General features: G+C 51.2%; 1 protein-coding gene across 1 annotated transcript in view; it reads left to right on the top strand.

Annotated features, from left to right (window-relative positions):
- Positions 1-11031, top strand: part of GPATCH8 (G-patch domain containing 8) — a 56928-nt gene extending 45897 nt beyond the window's left edge. Inside the window, exons 8-10 of the mRNA XM_057383179.1 lie at positions 3095-3144; positions 4552-4682; positions 5069-11031. Of these exons, the coding sequence (XP_057239162.1) occupies positions 3095-3144; positions 4552-4682; positions 5069-8894 (4007 nt within the window). The 3' untranslated portion in view covers positions 8895-11031. The remainder of the gene's footprint in view (positions 1-3094; positions 3145-4551; positions 4683-5068) is intronic.

Genomic DNA, 11031 nt, shown 5'->3' with positions numbered 1-11031 from the left:
ATGGCAGGGGAGGAGGGGGTTGGTATCACAGAGCTGCCTCCTGTCTCGAGCCCCAGAGGTGGATCTGGTCTGACCCATCTCAATGTGAGTTTTGGCATGAAAGTCTCACACCTTCAGTCCTGGTGACAGAATGTGACAATACTTTTGTCTTGTGAGAATACCAGGGGCTCTTTCTGCTCTGCACTGTCAGGCAAAGAACATCTCTCAGTGGGCCTCAGTTTCAGTGATGCCTTGTGGCTTTGGCACCTTAAACTGAGAAAATCCMTAAATCAGAAGGTCCTGAGCGTGTAAAGCTCTGCAGCCCAGCTGGGCACTGCGGAGGTCTCACCTGGTGCCATCTCACCAGCACAGTCTGGTGTGTGCTGAGTTTTTTCATGRCCCCGARGCTGCCWGAGCTCCAGGAGCATTTGGACACCGCTCTCAGGGATGCCCAGGGTGGGGTTGTTGGGGGTCTGTGCAGGGTTGGATGATCCTCTGGGGTTCCTTCCTGCTTGGGACATTCTGTGATGATCCAGTGGTTTTCCTGCCGCTGTAGTTCCCGACTTCTCCTCAGCCCCCTTGATTTCCCCACTYTGCTGTGCCTGGGATGGGCTCTCAGGAGCTTTTCAGTGGTGCTGGAGAGCAGCTGGTTTAAGCAGATTTGTGAGAATTGTAAGGTCCTGGTGGCRTTTGCCAGTTTAGCCCCTCCTGAGCCACGCAGGGATTGGGAGATAATCCCTCCCTGTGGCCTCTTTGTGCTGGAGGCCAGAGGGAGCTGCAGATTTGATACCAACCCTGCTCTTCAGGAGCTCCRTTTGCACTTCTGTGGAAATGCAGAGACGAGTTTGGAATTTTGTTAGAAACAAGTCTGGAAACTTAAAATACAATTCTTTGTTCCAAAGCTGAGTGGGGTGGCAGCTATTAATAAACCYCAGGAAGGCTGGAGGTAGTGAAGTTCTGCCTACAGCCTGTGGAAATCTGGAGAAAACTTTATGTAAGTGCTGGTGATTTGTGTCACTGCTGGTCACTGTGGTGTGGCCCTTGTGACAGCTGAAGTAATAATAATAAACCAGCAGAATRAAAAAATAAACCAGCAGAATATTCCTTTGCTTTATGGTCCCAGTGATCCTCCAGTTTGAAAAGATGTCTGCTGTTTAGATAAACCTGCAGCTTCCTCAAAAAACACACTGAAGGAATTTGACAAAACTCCTGATTTTGAAATTCTGTAGTAACACGAAGCATGTGTTTGATTTAATACAGGTTTGGTGGCTCTAATCCYGCTGAAAAAATCTTTGTCTTGCTAAGCAGGATGGGAAGACTTAAAAAGGGAGGAGTCACCCCAACAAGACAAGGGCTCCTGTCTTTTGGATGGTTGARTGGTTGTGTTAAATCCTTGTTGGAATTTTTTGGTGCAGGGGAAGGGGCAGTTCTTTGCCCAACCTCCTACAGCCATCCAGCCTCCCTCACACCCACACATATGGTGTGGGCCAAAAAGTCATTTAGAGATTTTGGGGGATTAGAATAACGAACACTCTCCTCAGGATTAGATGGAAATTTCTTYAGTGTAAGCTGAGCTTAAGTATCTGTTTAGTTCAAAGGATTTCCTGGGTAGGCTGAGGCCTGGAGTGTGTGAGCAGCATTTCAGTGCTCCATGTGCACCCTTCACCCTCGGAAATTGGACTTCAGGCTTTGGRTTGCTTCTTCCCAGTCAGGACTGGGGCATGGCAGTAGTGAACTGGTTATGTGCTCTCTGAAGGGATGAATCACTGGATTCAGTGACATACTTGAAGCAATAAGTGGGGGGAGAGTTACAGGATGTTTTGAAAAGTTCTGGGTATTTTTCATTCCTGCAGCAAGTTACTGTTATAGATGAGCAGTGTGGGCTCCTGTTTCCTCCCTTTCCCTATCCCAGGATGTAATCAGGGAAGATAATGCAGTCCAGCCAGGTTCCTTGCAAACTTGGAATCGTTTCTGGTGTTGGTTTATGGTTTAGGTCAGTCTAACGAGCTGAGCTCTCTCCTGTTCCACRTTTCACTTTCCCAGCTCCTAGCTGGCACAGTGCATTTGTGGAGCTTTTCTATCCCATACTTCCCCAGCAAGACCCTTTTTCCTTCTGACTCCTGTGTGACAAAAAGAAACTCAGCCTTGGGATCTCTGGGTAAACCCAGACCAACTCTTGCCAGTTTTGGAAATAACAAATTCTCAGCAGTCTCAACACCAGGGCCAGTGGTTTATCATCCTAAAGGGCCCGGGTTTGGGTGCAGCTGGGAGTATCTGTGGTGCATATTCTGGAGTTCCAGTGCTTTGGGGTACTTCATTTGCTTCACACCACTAAATTTTAAGTGTTGGGAGTGGGATGTTTTGGGGAGCAGAGACACACAAAGCTCAGCATTTAATAATGCATTTAATTCTGTTTGCATTAAAATTGCCATGGAATGGAGGCAGGAGAGCTTGGGGGCAGCTGCATCGTTCCTGACAGCTTTGAGCCCAATTTGTGTCCTAGGGGATGAGCAGGACCATGCCTGGGGGGCACAGGGGGCTCTGAGTGCACCACTGCACCTTCCTCTTGAGAGGAAAAGGTCACAGTTCATGTCTGGTGTAAATAGCTGGGTCATACTTTTTTCCAAATGGATGAGTGATCTCGAGACTTGGCATCAGCCCCCATGAAATAGTTTTGTCAGCTGTTGGTGGCTGTAACTTCCCGGAGTATTTCAGACACGCTTTCGAAATCAGCATGAAAAAGCTGATAGCGTTGCTCAGTCCATTTATTATTATTTTTTTTTCCTTCCTCTTGGAAAAAAATTTACTCTTCAACATTTAACRTAGACCACAAAACCCTTTGAGCCCTTTACTTGTCCTGGTGAAAGTAGCTCTGCTGTCCAGGTGGGATCATTGCTGTGTCCGTGCGTGTCCGTGTGTGTCCCCACCCTGCTGCAGACCCTGGTTTGTCCCGTGGCTCTGCTGGCTCCGCTCCCGCTCCGTAGAATAGCTGGCACACTCCTCCACAGCTCTCTAGTAATGCTTGCTTGTTGTTTTTTTTTTTTTTTCTCTTCCACTCTTGTTATTTTTTTACTTTCTTTTTTTTTTTTTTATCTTTGTGGTGTGACATTTTCAGCTGATGTATTGAAAGCAAACCCTTCTAATTTGGGAGTCCAGATCACAAGAGTGAGTTTCTTTCTACTGGTGTCTGTAGTTGTATCTTTTTTGTGTGTCCTCCCTGATTTTGGTAACAATCAACCACATTTAGTAAATACAATTAGGTAAGAGAATCCTCTGTCTTGTCCGAGCCCTCCCTTTTTCACAAAGCAATGTTCTCTTTACATTGGGCCAGCTTAATTTGTCTAATTTGAGYTTTGGGTTGGTTTCCAGATCCACTGTTTCTGTGTGTGGCAGTCTGACTGTGCTCCAGGAAAGAGGCAGAGTCAGCCAGCCAGAAGTATTTAGAATTCACCAGTGATTTGTACATCCTGTACAAGAATTGTTCCAAAGTGACTCCTGCTCTGAGTCCCGTTAGTCTCTCAGGCCCTGCATGAAATGCCTGAAAAACACAAAACTTCTTCCAAAAGCTGAATACAGGATGCGTTCTGRAGCTGAGCCTTTTGAAAGGGTTTTGAATTGTGCACTAAAAAAGAACAGTGAGTCCCCTTAGGATGCTAGAGGTCTGTCTTTGTTCCTTTCTGTTACTTAAACTTCTGTAGAGCACTCTAAAAAAATGTGAATATCCACATACATTCCAGGGAAAACTAGCAGCCTCTTCTCATAGTGCTCTGGGACAAGGATTTTTCAAAACGTTCTGAAGTCTTGGATGTTTATTTCCTCTTAGAATTGGCTACCTATYAGTGATGTTAGGATGTTTGAATTCCTTGGGACTGGGTTTAGTCCCTCATGAAAAGAGYTGTGGGGAACTTGGTGTTTCTGCCCTCCAAAATATTGAACCCCAGGAGACCCCTCTTGCCTTCGTTTCTTGAGAGACCCGCTCAGAACTACTGTCAGGAAAACAAGTAACTGTGGTGTATGTTGGATTCTGGATCTGCTTATGGGATCATTTGCATGGGATTTTTGGCTCCTTCTCCAATGTAATGGTACATTGCTTTTGTCAGAATGTCATTCCTGGGTAACTCTGGCACCAGCTAATCCCTCCTGTCCTTTGGCCCGTGCTCTTCAGACTCGTGTCATGCGCTGTTTGTCGAGTACACCTGCACCCTGCAAGAGCAGCAAAGTCAAGAGTCCTTCTTCTTTTCCCCCTTTTCCTTCCAGAATTTGCTTGTTGCTTTGAAATCAGCTTTGTTGTCTGTGCTAAAGAAAAGCAGTCATGTTGATTGGAAAGGGACATAGAACTTGAAGTGAGAGCCAAAAAGTGACCACCAGTTGTGTTTTCCTTCAGCTGCTGGGAGGATGGCAATGTGCTCCATGGGCTTTGCTGAGCTAAGATGCTGTTGCTCCATCCTGGCTCAATAAATGTCCCTGGGGAGGTGCTTGACACCACAATTTCCAGTGCTACAGCAAAGAGCTGCACTTGGATGAGCCACAAACAGCTTTGATCTGATCTGTCTCTGCTTTCTTTTGCCTTAGAGGTTGAAAGATCTCAAGCAAAGGGAATTTGCTCGCAATGTCTCATCGAGATCCCGGAAAGATGAGAGGAAGCAGGAGAAAGCCCTTCGGCGCCTGCACGAGCTGGCTGAGCAGAGGAGGCAGCCYGAGTGGTGAGTTTGGGTAGTCCCCAGCACCCCTGGAGCGTGGGGGGCTGCAGCCTTGGGCTGTGCTGGCATTCCTGCTCTGGAATCCTGAGCGAATTTTGAGGRCAGAGCTTCACGCTGGTGTTTGGGGCTCGTGCTGTGGTTTTGGTAGGAGTGAATTCACTAAAGTGATCGTGCAGAGCATCCACAAATTGCTTTATCCAGCAAAACATTTTCTTCAGTGATTTAATATTATTAAAARCTTCAAGTGTCCTTATAAAGATACTTTAATGCATGTGTGTGGACACAAGAGCCCTTGAACGGTGTAAGGCTGCCTCAGCTGAGGGATGGATCCTTCTACAGAGGGACAGGGACTCCAGTCAGCCGTGTTCTCTCTCTCCCCTCTTCCGCAGTGCTCCTGGCAGCGGGCCCATGTTCAGAACCACCACGGTGGCTGTGGATGAGGAAGGTGGAGACGACGATGATTCCGCAGCCAACAGCGGCTCCTTTGTCCAGACAAGCTCTGGCCAGGCCACAGAGATGACCACAGACAGAGGCTTCCTGAACACCGGACAAGGYGGTGGCACTGGGATGCCAGGCCAGACACCCGCCCAGGGGGCACAAGCCATCAGCTTTGGCATTAAGAGCTCTCTGGGAACTCCCCTTCAGAAGATCGGGGTGTCCTTTTCTTTCGCCAAGAAGACCCCGGTGAAGCTGGAGACCATCGCTTCCGTTTTCAAGGACCAYGTGGAGGAGTCCAGTTCTCCAGATGGGGCAAAAGGTGATGAGAAGGGGTCCTCRGAGGCTGGCAGCCTGCAGAAATCTGGGGAGGGCGATGGCACCAATAATTCTGATGGCAAGGCAGAGGATGATGACCAGCACGACAAGGACAGCGGGGCTCTGGCCAGCACCTTATCCAAACTGAAGAAGATGAGGCGAGAAGATGGTCCAACAGCCGTGGAACCAGAATATTACCACTACATCCCCCCAGCCCACTGTAAAGTCAAGCCCAACTTTCAATTCCTGCTTTTCATGAAGGCTACTGAGCAAACGGAAGCTGAAAATGTGAACAAAAAAAACTCGCACGAAGCGAAAAAAGGGAGTTCTCCCAAACCCAAAGCTGGCAAGCACACGGAGAAGGCTGCTGAGAGCACGGGGCAGCAGAAGGAGCAGAGTACTACTGAGAGTGCAGCTCAGCAGGGCAAAACAGAGCGAAAAGACACCCCGGAGAATGAAAATACACCAGAGAGCAAACACCTTGCAGAGAGCACTCCCCCTGAGCCAGACACTGCTAAAGAAGCTGCTCCGCCTGCCTCAGGCTGCAGAGATGGCTCTGAGGGACCAAAGCACCCCACGGGACCTTTTTTCCCTGTCCTGAGTAAGGAYGAGAGCACGACGCTGCAGTGGCCTTCAGAGCTGCTCATCTTCACCAAAGCTGAGCCCTCGGTGTCCTACAGCTGCAACCCCCTGTACTTCGACTTCAAGCTCTCCCGGAACAAGGACGCGAAAGGGAAAGGGGCAGAGAAATCCAAGGATTCGGGGGGGCTTTGTAAGGACAACGCTCAGAGCACAGAACCTGGTGAGGTGAGCAAAGCCAAGGATGCTGAAAGTGTAGGGAATTCTACTCAAAAAATGGAAAACAAATCCCAGAACAAGCAGGAGTCCAGTGTGGGCAGYGTCAGTAAGGGAGAGGGAGAGGACAGCGGTAAGAGCATCACGGGCAAGAGTAAATCTGGCAGGTCCCATAAACACAAAAAGAAAAAGAAGCACAAAAAGTCCAGCAGACACAAACGCAAACACAAGGAGGAAGCTGAGGAGAAGGCTCGGAAAACTGAACTGGGGGAAGAGAAACCCAAGAAACGGAAAAGGCACAGACACAAAAAAGGTAAATCTTCCCTTTCGACGGAGTCAGACCAGGCGCTGAAACCTGAACTGTCTGAAGACTGCGGCCATTTCCAGAAGAAAAAGCGATGCTCCCAGGAGTCCCAGAGGAAATCCCTGTCTGCTGAGGAGGGAAGCAGCAGCAAAAAAGAGGATGGGGGTAATTCCTGCCAAGAGCACGGCGGCAAAAAACACAAAGCTGAATTGCAGCAGGTGCCTGGGGCCAAGAGGCGCTGCTCAGCTCTGTCACAGCCCCGGAGCGGCCACCGGAGCCGGCAGAGCAGCGGTGACTATGACAGTGATGAGGACTCCCCCAGCAAGCACTGCCGGCAGAAGTCACCGTCACAGTACAGCGACGACTACGACTCGGGCAGCGAGCACTCGCGCAGCCGCTCGCGTTCGGSCCGCAGGCACTCCTCGCACAGGTCCTACTCGAGCAGCTCGGATGCATCCTCGGGCCACAGCCGCTACAGCCGCTGCAGGAGCTACTCGGACAGCTACAGTGACTACAGCGACCGCTCCCGCTGCCGCTCCCAGCGCTCGAAGGACTCAGAGGATGACTCCGACTACAACGGCTCCAACCACCGCTCAAAGCGGCGCAAGTACTCCTCATCAGAAGATGACTACAGCTCGAGCAGGAGCAGGTCCAGGAGTCGGAGCAGGAGCCGAACCCACCCTCGAGGCAGGTCGAGATCAAGGAGCCGGGGCAGGAGCCACAGCAGCAGCTGCAGCCGCAGCCGGAGCAAGAGGAGGAGCCGCAGCGTGACGGGCCGGAGCTGGAAGCGCAGCCGCAGCTACAGCCGGGACCGCAGCCGCAGCGCCCGCAGCCACTCGCAGAGGTCCCTGTCACGGAAGGGCTCGCGGGGCCATGAGAGCCCYGAGGAGCGAAGGTCCGGCAGAAGGGACTTCATCAGGTCCAAGATCTATCGCTCCCAATCTCCGCACTATTTCCGGACAGGCCGAGGYGAAGGGTCGCTGCTGAAGAAAGAGGATGGCAAAGGAGAGGATCTGAAAGGGTCTGGCTCCCTCTCGCAGAACAGCAGYGGCTCCGGCACAGGGCGGGCCTCAGAAGGGGACTGCAGTCCTGAGGAGAGGAACTCCRTCACTGCAAAGCTGCTCCTGGAAAAGGTTCAGTCCAGGAAGGTTGAGAAGAAGCCCTGTGTCACTGATGAGATGCTGTCGGGGCCAAACAAGGTGGGCATAAAACTCAAAGATCCTCCCCAGGGCTACTTCGGCCCCAAACTTCCTCCTTCCTTAGGCAACAAACCGGTTCTCCCCTTAATTGGGAAGCTGCCAACCATTCGGAAACCGAACTCCAAAAGATATGAGGAGTCTGGCTTGGAGAGGGGTGAGGAGCAGGAGCTGTCGGATGCTGAGGATGGTTCCCAAGGCATGGAGGAAGGTCAGCTGGCCGGCCAGTCTCTCCTGGAAGACGTGGTGATGGTAATCCAGGACAAACCTCTGGATGAGCAGAAACGCGATGAAGCTGCTGTGGAGATGCCRTCCCTTCCCCTGGATGCGCCGGCGCTGCCTGAGTGCTTCGGCTCTGGAGATCTGGTCATGCCACACAACTTCCTCTCGGATCCGAACAACGGCGACGGGCTGGAGCCCATGGATGGGGGCAATCAGCCGGTCCCAGTGGAAACCAGTATGATGCCCTTAGTTCCAGACGTCGAGCACTTTCCTGGCTACGTGCCTCAGAGCGGGGAGCCCAGCATGGAAGGGGATCGGGACGSGGGAGAAGATTCCTCCCTAGCCCCRCTGGAGAGCCAGCCCATCACCTTCACCCCTGAGGAGATGGAGAAGTACAGCAAGCTGCAGCAGGCGGCCCAGCAGCACATCCAGCAGCAGCTGCTGGCCAAGCARGTCAAGGCCTTCCCCGCCTCGGCCGCGCTGGCCCCGGCCGCACCCGCGCTGCAGCCCATCCACATCCAGCAGCCGGCGGCGGCGTCAGCCACGTCCATCACCACGGTGCAGCATGCCATCCTGCAGCACCACGCYGCCGCYGCCGCCGCTGCCATCGGCATCCACCCCCACCCGCACCCGCAGCCCCTCGCTCAGGTCCACCACATCCCCCAGCCGCACCTGACGCCCATCTCCTTGTCCCACCTGACCCACTCGATTATTCCGGGCCACCCCGCCACGTTCCTGGCCAGCCACCCCATCCACATCATTCCGGCGTCYGCCATCCACCCGGGCCCCTTCACCTTCCACCCGGTCCCTCACGCTCTCTACCCGACCCTGCTGGCCCCCAGGCCCGCGGCCGCCGCAGCCGCCACGGCCCTGCACCTCCACCCCCTGCTGCACCCCATTTTCTCAGGACAGGACTTGCAGCATCCACCCAGCCACGGCACATGAAGGACAAAATGAAGGAACCTCGGAGGAAGGAGAAAATTTGGCGTTTTGGGAAGGGGTTGGAGTCGAGCCAGCGGGCTGGTGAGGCCTGAGCATTTCCTTTCACTCTTGAGCAGCCAAAGAAGCCGGAGGCTCGAGGGCTGGGCTGTTGGCTGTATCCACTCCCAGGGATGTCTCGCTCCGACACCTCCGTGCACGCAGCAGCACCGCTCCAGAAGAACCATCTCACCTGTACAACAGCGAGACACTCGGAAAGGCTTTTTTTCCCCTGGATTCTTAGACTTGGTCATCTTCCTTCTGCCGCCTTGTATATGATAAATGAGGTTTCAYACACACTAATAGGTTCTCTAAAAATCCTTGTAATGAGGTCATCTAATTAAAATAGTCAGCATGATTGAATCCGGTTTGTAATTGGCGACGGAACATCGGGAGCTGTCGGCTGCGGGTACTGGCGAGGGGCTGGAGGCCTCAGTTTTCAGGCATTGCAGGAGGTTCCTTGGCTCCTGTCAATGCACACGTGGGTTTTTCTTGGTGTTAACAGCAAAGGTGGAAGGAAGATCTCTGTGTAAAGAGGAGGAGGAGCTCTGCGTGTGTGTCTAGAGCTCCCATCCGTCTCCATCCCGTGTCCGTATCCTCCCATGCTAGGACCACGCTGGGATACCCAGACTGGAGAGAGGTTCTCGGAATTCCAGTCTAGGTTTTGACCACTCTTCTCCTGAAAGGGGGGAAAAAATCACTCTGAATTCCATCTTCTGTGGTCTTGGGAAAGAGGCACTGGGATGGGAGAGAGAAGRAAAATCCTGTTAGGAATTGAAGCAATACAGAGGATGGGGGAGCGCAGCGCGGTGAAAAGCGTGTTCTTTCCTCTGTAACACTGATGGTTTCCTTATTAATTTATAGGATTGGTTTTTTGGTTTTTTTKGKTTTTTTTTTTTAATGTAAAGAATTGCACTGAACTCTGTAAACAAAGATGCTGCTTTTTGTAGCTCCTATCAAAGGTTACATTTGTAGTATATTGCAATAATATTTTTTACAGCCAGTTCTTAGTGGTACTTGTTCTGGTGGCTTCTGTGTAAATATGTTTGCTGTAGGTGACCCAAGACACTTGTAAAGGTTCAATTTATAGTTTCAGCTAGATGCAGAACAACTAAGCATGTATATTTTATCAAGCTCATGTATTTTTGAAGTTTTTATGTACTATAAAATGTAAAAACAAACAAAAAAAAAAACTTCATTTAGAATTTTGCAGAAGAAAAAAAAACCAACAGGTGAGACTTGGGCAAGGTGAGGGGTGTGGGGGTAGCAGTGGCTCTGGCAGGTAATGCTGTGCTCCTCCCTGCCATAGGAATGGGCACTGGAGCAGCCTGAGGAGCAGCAGGAATTCGGGGTGCTCACAGAGTATCAAAAGCCCTTTTTTTTTTCCTTTCCCCCAGCTTTGGAAGCGGTGATGTGGGTGATGTGGGGCCTGCTGGTGCAGGAGGAGCCTTAGGACCATTTCCCATCCCACACACRGGCTCATCCTGGCTTATTCCATAAAGGATTTCCCTGTTCTCCCAAGTGACCCTGTCCCTGGGAGCTTCCCCACCCCAGCACAGGGGACGAGCTGCTGCTGTCCCAGCTGAGCAGGCACTGTCGGTGTCACAGGCCTTGAGAGGCATTTCAGAGCAGTGGGGGGATGTGGTGACATCCCTGTCCCTTTCCCTGTCCTTCACCCATCCTCACCCCCTTCTCTRTCCCATCCAGGAGTACAGCACCAGACCAAGCAGAGTCAAAGGATCAAAACCCCCTGAGCTCCCTCACCGTGTAAACGAGAAATCGGAGCAGGTCAGAGTGACAGCAGTCACAAAAAAGGGACTCAATTTCCTGTAAATACCGAACAATTCAGTGTTACTGTCAGAGCTGAGCTTCGTAGGGCCCGTCCTTGTCCCAGCCCCAGCACTCTGTGGGCAGGAATTGTTTTTGGACTTCAGGATAGCGCTAAAAATAATTAACCTGTCATTACTTAACGAGCATAAACAGACTGTATTTAACTTTGTCACATAAGATATATATATAAATATATATATATGCTGTAAAATGAGGGAAAAAGACCTTTCTAATAAACCAATGATTTGTGGAAAAAAAAAAAAAAAAAGATGTG

The sequence above is a fragment of the Malurus melanocephalus genome, unplaced genomic scaffold, assembly GCF_030028575.1.
Source record: "Malurus melanocephalus ecotype Western Australia unplaced genomic scaffold, MMel_1.1 scaffold_613, whole genome shotgun sequence".
NCBI lineage: Eukaryota > Metazoa > Chordata > Aves > Passeriformes > Maluridae > Malurus > Malurus melanocephalus.
Note: the sequence above shows the minus strand (reverse complement) of the source record. Positions and strands in the feature narration are given on the sequence as shown.